The sequence below is a fragment of the Mytilus edulis genome, chromosome 13 (assembly GCF_963676685.1).
Source record: "Mytilus edulis chromosome 13, xbMytEdul2.2, whole genome shotgun sequence".
In the NCBI taxonomy this organism is placed as follows: domain Eukaryota; kingdom Metazoa; phylum Mollusca; class Bivalvia; order Mytilida; family Mytilidae; genus Mytilus; species Mytilus edulis.
The window spans coordinates 10,825,888-10,842,577 of record NC_092356.1 but is presented as its reverse complement, the minus strand read 5'-3'; the positions used below and the strand labels follow the sequence as shown (position 1 = coordinate 10,842,577).

At 32.8% G+C, this 16,690-nt stretch overlaps 1 protein-coding gene across 1 annotated transcript; it reads left to right on the top strand.

The window, feature by feature from the left end:
- Window positions 1-2,311: 2,311 nt before the first annotated feature.
- Window positions 2,312-16,462, top strand: LOC139501419 (heat shock 70 kDa protein 12A-like). Its single transcript, XM_071290494.1, has 5 exons — window positions 2,312-2,440; window positions 6,534-6,861; window positions 9,029-9,247; window positions 12,601-12,754; window positions 14,238-16,462. Exons 2-5 carry the CDS (start codon window positions 6,556-6,558, stop codon window positions 15,284-15,286), a joined length of 1,728 nt encoding a protein of 575 aa, XP_071146595.1. The 5' UTR covers window positions 2,312-2,440; window positions 6,534-6,555; the 3' UTR covers window positions 15,287-16,462.
- The last annotated feature ends 228 nt before the right edge of the window (window positions 16,463-16,690 follow it).

The window sequence follows — 16,690 nt, the reverse complement described above, 5'->3', positions numbered from 1 at the left end:
TTTAAAGGTATTGACCCAAGCTATTCCCCACTTAAATATTTTTCTGGGATCCGGGCCTGTCTGGCCACCACAGAGGTTCAAAGTTGCCAATTTACGTATTTTCCATACCAACCACACATTCGGTACTCCTCGACATATCCCTACGGCAAAGTTCCGAACCGGACCTAGCTCATTTTAAAGGTATTGACCCAAGCTATTCCCCACTTAAATATTTTTCTGGGATCCGGGCCCGTCTGGCCACCACAGAGGTTCAAAGTTGCCAATTTACGTATTTTCCATACCAACCACACATTCGGTACTCCTCGACATATCCCTACGGCAAAGTTCCGAACCGGACCTAGCTCATTTCAAAGGTATTGATCCAAGCTATTTGCCACTTAAATATTTTTCTGGGATCCGGGCCCGTCTGGCCACCACAGAGGTCCAAAGTCGTCTTAGGGTGGTCACTGTCATTTAAGCAGTCTCTGGTAGGTGTTCACTATTAATTTCTTTTCTTTTTTTGGCTTTCCATAAGTATTTCTATGTATATTTCTATATGTTTCTGGAGTAATTGGATTTTGTTTCATATTTTATATATTAAATTACATCTTTGGTGAATCCTCTGTAATGTTTTATTGATAAAAATCTATATAACATAAAGACAAATATACAACTTGTATCAGGGTTTATATTCGAGGACAACGAAAATTTATGACAGCTTGAAGGGGTCATAAAATGGTATCTTTTTCCTCAGGCTTTATAGTGATTTTCAACTAAATTTAAATATTGAACCGACGGCTAGCAGTCAGTTGGATATTGAATATCAATTATCGAATGTCAAATAAAGGACAGACCGCTTACATACATATTTAAAACGGAATGAAATGCTTTAGAAATTAGCAAAAACCGTGAAATTGTCGATTTCCGCTATTAGATTGCATTTAACTAAGATTTAGCGATTTTTGGAACGTTTGAGCCTCTCGCAGTTTTTTGGTTTTTAGACATATCGTCAAAATTGGCTGCTGGAAAAAAGTGGCTGCTATCTTGATTGGCCGATGAAAGTGGCTGCCAGCTTGAGTCTGGTTGGCTTCAAAAGTCTACATAATTGATGACTTCATACAAAAAAATAGCTCTTTTAAAACATTAAATGATTCAGAAGTAATAGCGACTTTAAAGTAAACTCATCATAAAGTGCGTTGGAATGAACAGTGGTATAGCAAACATCGAATCCCTCAAATGTTATCGATTTCACAAAAAGTCGTAAGTGTAAGTCCTAATTTTTGTACTTAAGATTCTCCTAAGAGTTGTCTTTGGAGATTTTCACAAAACGTATCATAACCCTCCAGGATGGATATTTTCACAAAACGTATCATAACTCTCCAGGATGGATCCAAACCCTTGTCTACCGAAGATGACTTACATCTATGATATTTGTCTTGTCTTTCAGAAAATGAATGACTCTGAATTCCCACCTGGTAAGTCTGACAATACAAACACCACGTTTTGTTAATTTTTTTTAATGTACACATATTGCCAAATGGATGTATAAAACAATGTTGTTATCGAAATTAGGGTTTCTCAAGCTACAGAGTTCAAGAATTATTAATATTTCAAGTTAAATGACTATTAGTGACTGCGCCGATTACCGAAGTAATAATTAACCATGTTTACTGTAATCAAAAAATGTTCGCCTGCATTTTATACAATTATAAATTTACATTTCATAGAAAACTAAATGGATTTACCTCCAAACCGAATTTTTACATTTTTCTATAAAAGAGAAGCAGAAGATACCAAAGGGGTAAATTAGTCAAATACATAAGTCGAACAAAAAACAATGCCATGTATATTTAGAAATAAAACGTTTTTTTTTTTAAATCATCATAACCTTATACCCAGTCAATTATTTCAAATCAAATGCAAAAAAATCGGTAACATTTTTTTTTCACCTGTCTCGGGATTACGTGTTGCTTTTCTTTCTTTTTACTGCAACTTGTTTAAATCAAGGATTAATTTTGTATAGTTAAGAGGCCCCTCATGGGGGGGGGGGGGGGGGGGGGTCCTAGTAATCACATAATCACTATTTTTTTGCCAATATAATCACATAATCATTAAATATTTGCTTATCTTTAGTAATCAAATAATCATAAACTAAAAATACAGTCCTAGGTAATCAAATAATCATGAAATATTTGGCTTAATAATCAAATAATCATTAAAAAAACGGCCAAGTAATCACATAATCAAAAACCCCATGAGGGCCCTCAGTTAACAAAATCCTTGTTTAAATATACACCGTCATTTCAACAAATAGTTTGAAATCAATAATCTTGAAACAGGTAAATATCATACGACGCAGGCGTATTCAATGTATTTTCCTCTCTCTAAATGCCAGTGCTAATTTTGTCAGTTGTGACAACATTTATTTGTTTTTATCCCTCAATATTTCGACGATAAATCGGTAAGTTGTCGCAAATTAATAAGAAATGAAATGAGAAGTTGAACAAGGTAATTTGAATATGCATACGATTTTTACTTTCGTTTTAGACAATTCAATTACTCGCACTTCACTAAACGTTAAGCTATATGGGCGGTTAGTCTGTTAATCGGGTCGGTTATAGTCTGTTAAGTGATCTTAAGTGTTACACGCACAATCTAATGTTATGAAACTCCGTTAAATATACAGATTTTTGACATAATTTATTATAAGAACCATATCATACTAGTATCTGAATTGTTTGAAAGGTCTTTCCTGTAAAAAGGATGTTTTTGTAATGTACTCCTAACGATCTTTCATTTGATATACGACAAGCATACCTTCTGAAAACTTTGTAATGACCCCATCCACCTTTATTTTTTTTAAATCCGAAGTATGATATTTGTAATGTTAACATGATTACCGTTCATTTGATATGCGGCAACACCATATTCTAGAAAGTTTGATTTCTTGCACTCAATTTTTAGAGGTCAGGAATTTGATATTTGAAATGTACACATCCTGACCTTTCATTTGATACACAACAACCATACATTAGAAGACAATTTATTTTTTGCACTCCAATCCTTTTTTGGGGACGTCAATTTGATATTTGAAATGTACGCTTTATGGACTGTCATTTTATATGCGACAAGCTAACCATCTGAGAAGTTTGAAATTTTGCACTAAATGACGCCCACCCTGCACACTGGGATGAAAAGGGGATTTAAAATTTTCATTTTTGAGTAGAGCTCATTAAGACCTTCAATTTGATATATCAAATGACCCAATTGGCAAAGTGCAATATCAATTATATAAATAGAACTTGTGAAACTTACAAAGTCAATGCAAAACATGAAAATTTCAAATTGATTTATTCTTTCATAGAATGTTTGTGTATTTGGTTAAACATATAACCATGTTAAACTCTTCAATTTCTAAATCATTTCTGGTGGTAACCTGTTGTTGATTCAGAAATACATGCCTCCGCACGCATAATTTTAAACTGCATTATCTCTAATGCGACAGCAGATATCGCAAATCTGCTAAGTGATGGATGATCTGCAGTTGAAGTACAACGGTGTAGAAAAAAAATTAACGATTCCAAGGTTCATCATGGTCACACTGAATTATCAAATATATAATGCAATACCAAACTTAAAACCAGAAGTTGTAGAGACATGAGACTACCACTATTTACCTCAGGGCCACTTAAATTGTCAAGTATCACAAGGTCAAGGTCATAGTTCACTTTGAAGGTCAAGGAAAAATTTCATCATGACCTGACATTGAATTACTAATCAATTTTTCAGTTTAGAGTAGGTTGATATCTGTTACTTTATAAAACATATTTACACCATAATATACTTTTAAGAAGTCGGGAAGTTTTGAGCATTATATGTAAAATGTAGAGCTGGCCGAGAGGAAAATTTTATACGCTGTATGTATGCAGCAATTCCTTATCATTTTCTTAATGTGAAAGCTTGAAATTGCAGCGTAAATTTTTTTTGCAATCGGTGACCTTTGATCTTGAGTGCAAATTGAAGGTCATATGAACCTAAGATTATTGATGTAGGTTCCTAATCTAGGACTTCCGATTCCCGAAATACATTTTTTTTTAAATTGTGTATATTTTTTCAAGGGAGATAACTCCTTAGAAGGGTTAGTAACAAACTAATTGTTCATGATGAGGTGTATCGATGGTCCTAATTTGTATTGATAACTCCAATAGAAAAGTTGTCAAAAAAATGTTGGAAGAAAAAAAGAAAAAAAACAGTGAAAAAAAAACATTAGAAAAACAATGCACGTAGGGAGACCTTAGAAAAGAACAGTGTCTGCCAAAATGATATATATCATAGAACATTTTCCACCTGTAAAAAACGTTTCATAGTCTGCGCAGTTATCAGTAAAACTAAAACGCGTCGCTCAAGTATGGTGTATTTATAGTTATATACGCATAGCAATTTTTTGGAGAAAAGGCGAAAAAAAACATTTTTAGATATCATTTTAAGGACACAAAATAGTACTTTTGTTCTAAAAAATTAAATTGACATTAGTAATTATTTCATAATTGTAATTAAACGGAAGTAATACCACATTTCAGTGAATAAAAGGGGACTCAAGTCTGTTAATGGGTTGGACAATTTAAACTGTGTCAGTTAAGAGTTAATCAGCCACGATTATAGTTTTGCCACCTTTATAATTTTCCATTGAAAAAGTTTAGAATGATATGAACTTGAGAAGAAAAATGACAACACGGTGCAACAGTATCCTTTTAGCCAGAGCATTTTTATCTCGACATTCTTTGCCCTTTATTGAAGGGTGTGTTATTTCAATATAGCGTGATATGGATTGGCCGCTGGAATATGCACGAATTTACCATCAACGTTTTGAGTCAGTCTTATATTTTGTGTCTGTTCAAAGTCTGCAACATTTATGAATCTGTCATGTGTTACAATGCAGCTGGTTAAATTCCATGCGTTTTCCGATATGCATTGTCATCGACATTTTTTGCCAGGGACAATGTCTGTACCAAGTAAGGAATATGACAGTTGTTTTCTATTCGTTAGTAAGACGTGGTTCTAAACAATAAATTTACATTAGTAAGTATTTTTTTCTATCAATATTTGTGCTGGGTGTTGCTTAACTTATATTATATGCGACCACTCTTGGATGAAATTAATATTACTTTGATATTACACTTTTTTAACCATTTTTATCAATTTTCAATTTCCATTGTCTAAATTTATACTAGTTGTTCATAGATTATAAAGTACTAAATGGGGCCCCCATTACCCGCAATGCTATTTTTAGCAATTATCTCCTTAAAAGGCGTTTTTAATAAACTTAAATATATATGGTCCCATGGCTTTTCTTGGTGAATTTTGGCGCTTTTTACGATTCCTTACGATTTCGCAGTAAATTTTCCCTAATTTTGATCAACATTAAAAAAAATATTCCGACCCTTCATCCTATACATTTAAGGACATAGTTGTGCTTGCATGAAACCTTATTCATAATGCTTTCCAGAAAAAAAATACATAAATGATATAACAACCAATCACAGAGAGCCATCTATTTTTATCTCTATGTCATGTTCCCTTCATAAAATGGCTGCGCCCATGTAATTCTATTTGGTACATTGTAACCTTAATGTGTTGTTTCCGTATATATTAGCCACTCGTCTTGAACCTACCCATTTGCTCCGATAACTACCCATACTATACTTCTAATACCGCTCAGAACTCTCAACAGACCAATTAACAGACCGGGTTTTATACATCCGACCCATTAACAGATCAGATTTTTAATAAAAAAAAAAAATGATTTATGTCACCAACATACAGATTTTCGTGTAGATTTTTCACATAATGATATTAATTTGGTTAACAAACATAATGCTTGTCTTTTTTTCAATGTTCAAAATATTGCACGCAAGTAAAATAAACCAACTTGTCATTTTGTGTACCGTTTGATTTTGTGTGTGTAAAATGTGTATGAATTTATTGATTAGTAACCCGCCACTTCATTTTATTGATCGTTTATCTAAGCTAGAAAAAATAAATAATTACACCGCTACATTCAGTTCACTAAACTGTTTTGGCAGACATGAATAGTTTTATGATAAAAATATACTAGTATTTAAAAAGATATACAATGAAACATACTGACCTTGCAATGATTTTCTCGATAACACCACAATTGATATACTAGTTTGATTTGGTTCTTATAATATATCAAAAATCTGTATATTTAACGGAGTTTATATAACATTAAATTGTGCGTTTACTCTTAACAGACTTTAGCCAATCTTATTAACACACCAACCGCCCATATAGCCGCATACTCAATATAGATTAACAGACCAATCTCTCGGTTAATCGAGTGACGGTCGTGATGTTATTGCGATATGTATCGGTTATATATATATTTGAACCTGAAAAATGAAATCAATATTTGTATTTTGAATACTTACATTTTCATGTGTGTTGTACGGTTATTGTCTTTTTGGCATATAAACCGACTTTGATATAACAACCAAACTAAGTTAATTGGTTCTGTCATTCATTTTTTTCAGGTAGCCCCTGACTAGGGTTATAATGGATTCCAACCATCTTCTAGTTGCAGCGATAGATTTCGGAACCACATACTCTGGCTATGCTTTTTCAACGAGAAGTGATTTTGAGAGAGATCCTCTCAAAATTCGTGCTAATCAAGCATGGAATGCGGGTGGAAGGCAACTGCTCTCATTAAAGACACCAACAGTTATTTTACTTGATAAGGACAAGAAGTTTGTTTCATTCGGTTATGAAGCAGAAAACCAGTATTCCGACCTTTTGATGGATAACGAACATGAAGATTTTTACTACTTTCATCGATTTAAAATGAAACTTCATAAAAATAAGGTATAGTAAATGTCATTGCTATCATTGAAAGGTGGAATTCACACTATGTAAGACATACAGTCATTTATGATATAGCTGGTACTACAAGCATTCAAATAATTATCTTATTATGTGATGATACTTAGTTTATACATATTTATTTATAGTGGATTGAGAAACAAGTTATTACAACTTATATTAATCCGTTGCCACTTTGCGTGTACGAATGGTGCCTTGTAGCGGCATTATTGAAATACTCATTATCGTCAATGCCACTGTCCTACGGGTAGTCCATGTATCACGATGATGGCCAGTTCCTCAATAACTATATACATTTATTTCCCGTGGCTGAGGGAGATATGAAGATTTGTTCACCAAAGAAGATTCATATTTCACGAGGGCTTTGCCCGAGGGAAATATGATTTTTCGAGGGTGAACAAATCTTCATATCTCTCGAAGCTAAGGGAAATGAATGTTTTATTCCACTGCCTATGCGTTATTTACTTACTGAATATAATATATTAATGTATATACGTTTGTTTTCTTATCAGCTTAATAGCTAAACACGGAATTAACATTGATAAACAGTACGGATCAAAAGTAAATTAATGGTCTTTTTATTTTAACGCTGGAATAAATTTAAACACGGTAATGACTTTAAAAACGCTATTTGAATAAAATCACCTTCAAAACGGTATGTACATTAACCGCGCGTAACGTCATACTACGAAGTCTCGATATACAGAGGGGAATATGATGTTCAGAGGGGAATATGATACTCAGAGGGGAATATGAAGTTTTGTTCGACGTCTCGTGTTATAGTTTCAACCAATCAAATGTTGATTTCACTATCAAAATCAACATGCAGTGGAATAATTATGTTTATTTCATTGAGGCATGTTTTTAAATATTCTCATAACTTCAAATTGTTGAAAGCAAATTCGAGTTATTGCAAGATTTCTATAGGAAAGAGTGAAGACCAGTCATAGTGATGTAAAAGTCCGTTATTGACCATTTTTCTGGTCCGTTTATTTCTGTGAAATATCGATGGCTTTTTTTTTGGCTTTTTTTTTTACTTAAAAAATAAAGAATGTCATGTTTCCTCTTGGTATCCAATAATAAAAGCTAATTCTTAACCGATATGAAATAAACTACTTTCTATGAAAGGGGAGGTATGAACGCTAACAGATAGCTTTAACACTGCACATTCAATACTAAGTACATACATTTGTACCAGTCGTTGGTTTGCTATCTGTCACAATACTGTTTTTTAAGGTCCTACGGTAACATAGTTGGCAAAACCGCTGATACTGTGCACAGCCACTAGATCAACTTGACTTTTAAACATACAGCTTTTGTAAGTCTAAAAATGCATTTACTCTTCGGCCTTATAAAGGGTTTTGAATAAAGGCAACAGTAGTATACCGCTGTTCGAAATTCATAAATCGATTGAGAAAAAAACAAATGGGGGTTACAAACATAAACTGAGGGAAACATTTTATACGCCAGACGTAGTTTGGCACGTAGTTTGACACAGTTCATGATTTGTAAAATAAAATAGAACAGTACAATATTCAACATTTTTGATTTTACTGATTTCTTTGGTTGTTTGCAAAAGAAATGTATTTGTTATTCGGTTAAGAAGCAGAACATTAGTATGCCGAAAATAAACTATGTAAACAAACTTATACGCAATTACTTCTTTTTCTTAAATAAACCATTTACAATTTAATGTTCATTTGATAATCGAATAAGATTTCACCATAACTTCATAGAATTATTATACAATAACAGTAATTGGGAGTATACGGATACGAACAAATTTAATATGTTGTCAAAAATTAGGAGCATTGTTAGCAGTGGTTGTTGTTTGTTACTGTTTGTCATAATTGTTCTTCGGTTATTGTTTTGATCATAACTCCAGCTAAATCCGTGTAAACATATAGCGAAGGAATAATCAATTTTACTTTTGTCACTTATGCGGTATGGGTTTCATTCATTGTAGAAGGCCGAAGGGTGACTTATGATTACAGACGTCTACGTTATTTGATAACTGGTTAAGAATTGTCTTATTGGCAACAACACCATACCTTTTATTTTGTTTTTAAATAAAATTGCGGGTCCTTTAATATCCAAAACTTCAATCAATAAATGGCAATTATACAAAAACATATAATTTTTATTGCAGCATTTGTCAGCAGCTTCAATGATTGAGGACATAACTGGAAAGTCAGTATTAGCAATGGATGTGTTTTCATTGTCCATTCAAGCTCTGAAGGATCATTTGATGGAAACATTAGACAAAAGGGGTATTGGAATGAGAGTAAAAGACATACGATGGGTACTTACTGTTCCAGCAATCTGGACTGATGCAGCAAAACAATTTATGAGAAAAAGTGCTGAAAAGGTAATGGTGTTCGCGCGCGCGCACACGCGAGAGAAAGAGAGATAGAGCAACTCCCAATATGATGACTACTAAAATGAAGCTAGCTAAGGTACCTATAGTTGTCGGTTTAATACAGCAGGTCAAGAAAAACGCTGTCAGAAAACAACAGTTCCAAAAGGTTTCATGAAGTCTTTAATATATATAAAAAAAAATCAATCATAGAATACGCTATATTTGTGAGAGGTTAGTAAGTATTCAAAGCGTCAAACGATCAAATGAAAGAAATCTTCCAAGCGAAATAGTACACAGGTGGGCCTTTCTATTGAGATATTTGAATACTTTACCGAGTTAAACATATCCGTGTTTTGATTTATGTTAAGGTTCCACTAATGTCAAAATATAGAACACTACAGAAATATATTAACTTTACCTGTATTTTTCAACCTATAGATAATGAATAAAGTCCTACACTATGGGAACATATGTTCATTTAAACATACTTAACATATACACACTGTGAAAATTGTAAATAAACTTGAAATTGTTATGTTGTGGCCAAACCGGTTTTGGGGGTGAACACTAAATTTTCCAAAAAAATCTGGAGGCCTGTGAGATGACTTAATTTGTTTAAAATTGGTATAGACGAATACTGTTACATGTAATGCAGTACAAGCTAGTGTTTATTTGTCAAATAAATATGTTTCAATGACATTTTTGTCCAATTTCTGTATTTTACCTTTGATATTCGTTCACTTAGATACACGAAATTAACTGAAACTCGTAAATCAAAACATTTTCTTAAAAATTTGTAAGGGTTCCGCGGAACCCAGTGTCTCGCCTACTTTTGCTGTAAATCGCAGGCTCAACAAAAATGAGGAAAAAAATCAATGAAAATATTCCTCTTGATACTATCTTTTGATTGTAAGAAGCTTCTGTCCAAGTTTGGTAAAAATCTAGGATAGTTTATGAATCTAATAAATGTTTTAAAACTTTATCTGCAGACTGTATGTAATGGTTACTGGAAGAAAAACTAAGTCCATTTATAAGTAAAATACAGATACACAGGTAGAAAATATTAACAAAATTTCCTTCTAGATACTAGCTTTTCATCATAAACAAGCTTCTGTCCAAGTTTGGTACAAATTAAAAATGGTATAAGAAAGTTATTAAAATTTTTAAAAATTTAACCACAGAATGAATGTGTTGTTTCCTGGCAGAAAATCTAAGTCCATTTAAAAGTAAAATACGGAAAAAATGGATTTATTTTTTTACAAAATTTACTTCTGGATACTATCTTATGATCATAAACAAACTTCTGTCCTACTTTGGTACAAACCTAGTATAATTTAAAGAAGTTTTAAAAATTCAAATATTTAACCAAAGAGTGAATGTAATGTTTCCCCGCAGAAAAACTAAGTCCATTTATATTGATTGATTGTTGGTTGCTTTACTCCGCTTTAGCACAAAAAGGCTATATCGCGGTGAAAGTCCATTTATAAGTTTAATACGAAAAAAATGTATTTTTCATTTTACAAAATTTACTTCTGGATACTATCTTATGATCATAAACAAGCTTCTGTCCAAGTTTGGTACAAAACCAGTATAGTTTAAGTAAGTTATTAAAATTTCAAAAACTTTAACCACAGAGTGAATATTTGTGGACGCCGCCGACGACGACGACGCTTAGTCTCGCTTTTTCGACTAAAGTCGAACGCTCGATAAAAATCAACACTAGCTTGTACTGCATTATATGTTACAGTATTCAGTTATACCAATTTTTAACAAATTAAGTCATCTCGCAAGCCTCCAGATGTTATGGAAAATTAAGTGTTCACCCCCAAAACCAGTTTATTTACAATTTTCACAGTGTGTATATGTTAAGTATGTTTAAATGAACATATGTTCCCATAGTGTAGGACTTTATTCATTCTAGGTTGAAAAATACAGACAAAGTTTAGATGTTTATAAAGTGTCCTATATTTTGACATTAGTGGAACCTTAAGATTTATGATCCCTTTTGTGGCCTGTCAATTACAAAATTTTCAAACTGCAAGTATTAAAACAGCAAAGTCCTAAACAATCTTTATATTCCAAAACACCACGTGCTGAGTCACCAAAAGTCCAGCGCACCATAAAAGGTATACTTGAATTGGTCCTTATTTATATTTGTTTTAACCAATATTTAAATTTATAAACTTCCTCTATCTATCAAGCATCGAATTGCCAAATATGAGTGTACAAGGGGAAAGGCTATGGATTTTCAAAATTTTTTCCCATATTTTTAGCATTAAATCAACACAAGGGTAGAATAACGAACACACCGGCAACAAGGTCCGTGTTTACAGGCTAGTGATACAATAGTTGGACTTCTTAGACCACTCAGCCACCGAGTCCCCTATTCTATCAAGAATAAGGTAGACTATATCAAAACACATTCTAGAAAGATGTAGAAGTTGTGAAAGATGCACGCAATGTGATGCAATAAAAAGAAAGATCAATCCAAATAAGGACAGTTTTGAATGGTAACTGTAAATGGCAACGTAAAACCGTATCTAGTTTTAGTTGCAATTTTCTATTTTGTACAAGTGTAATGTTATATTTGTTATTCTCATCGGATTTTGTCTAATGCTTAGGTCGTTTCTGTGTGTGTTACATTTTAATGTTGTGTCGTTGTTCTCCTATTATATTTAATGCGTTTCCTTCAGTTTTAGTTTGTTACCCCGATTTTGTTTTTTTCCTACGAGTTTTTTTTACAGCGGTATACTACTGTTATCGCCTTTATTTAACACCAAGGCATCTGCTTTACTGTAATTAGTCGGAATTTTCGGCACTTTGAGTTGATTATTTATTACCTAAGGCTGACAAAACATCTAATAAAACCCTTTATGTATTGATCTAATAATATCAACTCAAATTATTTGATTTAAAAGTAATGATGAACGAGACATTTGCGAATTTATCATTATTATTGAAATTTTATAAATATACTTAAATAAGCGATTTTCAATTCTCACGAGTTGTTACAGGCCTCAAACATAAAGGAAATATCCATATCATTTACATATCATTTACATATCATTTACATATCATTTACATATCATTTACATTGATAGTCGTTTCAAGCTTGTTTTTCCAAAAAAATATAGCATTATATATTATTCTGCAAAGTGCTTATTCCAAAATAACACAGTTCCTTTTATTTATATTTAAACAATTTGGCAGCATCATGATATGTTTATAATAATTATAACAATATGAAAATATGCATTTGTACACAGCAAAACTGAAAAAAATGACTTCTTTGTACAGTAAAACTATTCTCTTCCGTATGCATTCATAAAGTATTTTAAGGACGATACTATGAATTCTTGAAGGCAGGAATACCAGGAGAAAATTTACTGATTGCCTTGGAACCTGAGGCTGCTTCTATATACTGTCAATATCTTCCAACTGAAAAATTAAATGGTGCCGCAGAAGGATTCACGATGTCTGAAGTCGGAACGAAGTATATGATCATAGACTTAGGAGGTGAATATTAACATGTAGATCACTTTATATATCAATAGCAATAAATAGTAATAAACCACCTATACTGAAATTATTTGTCACCTGACAAATTAATTTGATAATTTTATTTTCATTCTTTTTCGCATACAACTTTTTTTCTGGAAATAAACAAGATGAACTGTTAAAGATATTGCCACATTGATACATATAAGCCTTTCAAATTCAAATATATACAAACAAGAGGTGGAAGATGCACAATAAATACTCAAACGCATACGTCGGAGACAAACTTACAACGCTATGGCAAAGAACGAAAGATGAAGAACAGATAAACAGCACTCTATAAAACAGAACACTAAAGATTAAGTAACACGAACCCCGTCACGATCTGGGTGTTTTGGAAGGGTAAGCAGACACATGTGGCATCCGTCGTGTTAATCACGTAATTACACCTTCAGTGATTTGACAATCGAGAAAAAGATGACGGGACTACAGTGACTGCAAGTTTATAAACATATCCGTCGTCACGTGTGAAAAAACAGTCCATAACGGTCAACTAGCACGCGTATAATTCTGGAAAGAAGTACTAAATTATAATCCTGGTACCTTTGATAACTATTTACACCTGTTTATCGGGCAAACGATGAAGTGATTTTAGACCAAATACTTTTACATTACAATTATTTCTAAAATGATTATCTGTTGATATGAACTGTCATTATACAGACACATATTTGTTCAACAATCTTTTTTTGCGAGTTTTTGTACAGGAATGCAATGCTTCATTACATTTACCGGACAATTAGGAGATAACTGTATTGTATTTTAAGCTCCGACGGCATCAATTGGGGATTTGATGGTCGCAAATTAAGTTTACTGGCGACGCGTTAGCGGAGACAGTAAACGGGTATTTGCGACCATCAAATCGACAATTGATGCCGTCGGAGCTTAAAATACAATATTGTTATCTCCATTCTAATGAAACTGACAGAAAACAACGTTAAAACATGTATTTCAAATCTGTCATATGCCGTCTGCTCATGCGCGTACGTCCCATAGCATCAATTGTCAATTGATGCCATGTAAGAAAGTGACGTTATCCAATCAAAATGAACGTTACAAACGTTGTTGCATTAGAATTCTCTTTTGATGAAGTTTCCAAACCGTCAAGTAGAGTGGACTAAGATGGATTTTTGAATACAGAAATTGTTTCAAAATTTAAGTAAGACGAATAATGCAACTGGGGGAAAACGACAGTCAGTAAGAAGAATTTGTCTTCTGAATTCGATGCATATGTCTTTATACAGTTTTTCTTGAAATTGTTATAATTAATCTCGCATTTTTGCCCATTCTTCAAAAGTCGCAATAACATATGCGATCATATGCACGCAATAATTTCTGCATTTTCTGTTAAAATGTTTGGTTTTAGCCTTCCTGAGTAAAGTATATCCGGAAAAGCGCACCGGACGCACAAACATTGTAACGTTTATTTTTGATTTTACAGGGGGTATCGCAGATATGACTGTCCACGAAAAAAAAGAAAATGAAAAATTAAAGGAATTATGCCAAGCTACCGGTGATGCATGTGGTGGAACATCCATTGATAACGAATTTTTTCAGTTGCTGGTAAAAATTGTTGGAGCACCTTTAATGTATAGTCTGTCAAAGGATAATCCGTCAGCTTATTTGGATCTTTTCAGAGAATTCGAAACTATAAAAAGAACAATAAACCCCAACAAATCAGGGAAGGTGAATTTTACCATCCCCTTTGTTGCTATAGATACTCTCTGTGAAAAGAATTTTGGAGAAGATTTTAAAAGTACTGTCTCTTCTTGTTCCATGAGCGATAAAATTTCCCTTCGTCACGACAAAATGAGAGCTGAGGCAGATGTCCTGAAAGGTCTATTTTCAAAGTCAATGGATGATATTGTAGGTCATATTTCAAAGTTAATCAAACAATGTGAAGGTATTTCCATGCTGCTCCTAGTGGGTGGGTTTTCAGAATCAGAAATGATTCAGCATGCCATACAGAAGGAATTCCCTGATATACGAATCATTATCCCTGAAGGTGCCGGGTTGTCTGTATTAAAAGGAGCTGTTCTCTTCGGTCATAAACCAGATTATATATCATCACGCGTCACGCGGTATACATATGGCATTGGAACTAGATTAGATTTTAATCGAAATATTCACGATCAAACAAGACTTGTCATAATTGATGGGAAAGAAATGTGTAAAAAATGTTTTTGGCCTATCATCAAGTCAAACCAAACAACTACAGTTGGAACCAAAGTAAGAAACAGACTTCATAGCACAAAGAAATTTGAAAAACGCCTTGTCCTTCCTGTTTACGCTTCATACAAAGAATCTCCAATGTATATTGATGAACCAGGATGTATGCACATTGGAACTGTCTATATAAACATTCCAAATCCATCTGAATATACACTTTACGTTAATGTTGAATTTTATTTCGGTAACACCGAATTAACAGTTACGACAACCGAAGAGGTAACAGGACACACAGAAACTGTAAAATTCGACTTAGTGTGAATGAATTATTTATTTATAATGTGACAAGCTTCGATAATGAAATCAATTTCCTCGGTTTGTTTGTTTTCATCTAAACATGTAAAATTTAAAATAAAAAAATAAGTGTGGATATTTTTTACTCTAAAAAATGTAAATCTAAGAAATTAAGGACGTGTAAAGATATCATTAGTTTTAAGAGACAAATTACTGGTGGAACATAGATAATTGAAAAGATCACTGGTGAAGGCTAGAAATTAAAAAAAAAATCATTGGTGAATCATAGAAAATTAAAATAAAATAATTGGTGGAGGCTATACATTAAAATGGTAAAAAAAACCGGTTGACAATTTGATTTCGAGATCTCTTTGCAGTACGACTTAAATACTTTGGCCGTTTAGTTTACCCTGAAATGAATGGAGGATGAATTTCATTATTGTCGCAATTATAATACTAGAGTTATGTCCTTGATTTGTATGCACATTTCAAAGTTAGGTTTAAGGAGGTTGAAATATTATGTGACATTTCTATTTATTTTTAACTTCAGAAAGTCGGCTTGATTCTCATATTGCCGTCGTATCCCATTATTGCTGCCGTAGTTAACTATTCTAAAATGTCCTTGTCCAAATACTAAAAATAATCTGTATAATTGATTTTACTCATATCCAAATCGATATTTAAAATTTCCACTTAAAATATTCTATCTTAAGGTTATAAAACTTTGAAAACACAAAACTCGTATTGTTATATTTGCATGTAGCTTTGATATAAAGCCAGATCAACATACTAATATAATACCAAGTTTTTAGTTCTTAATACCAGGGTGAGATGACATAAGTCTGATTTGTCATAACTTGGAATTATGGGTTTTCAATGCTCGTCTACTTCGTTATTGATTTGGCATTCCGCGTCCGTATTAAATCGAGTGCAAATGACACATCTTATGTAGATGCACGTTTGGTACCCACAGTATTGCATTTTATCTTACCTCCTATACATTACTAGGAATATGATTGATTAAAAGCATCCGCGTGGAGACCGTGTATATTCCATATTAGGTTAGTAGGGAGACGAGGCTTATTTCAATACACGGTTAGTGATTGAGTTACGACTTTGGCACTGTTTAATTATTTAAAAGAATTGAAAGTTCTGTTTAATATTGTTATATCAATGTTGTTGATAATAAATAGTTATTGTTTACATTAGTTTTTTTTTATTGCAGATCAACTGAAAAAGTTTCTTAAAATTGAACACTTTAACACTTATATCAATAAGAAGATGTGTTATGATAGCAAATGAGACAACTGTCTAAAAAGAATAAAGATAGTCGGTAAGATAAATTCGTTACATAGTGTGCTAGTGACCTAATATGATATATACGGGGTCTCCATGCATTGGTCTCACGTTTCTAGAACAGTTATTGTATAG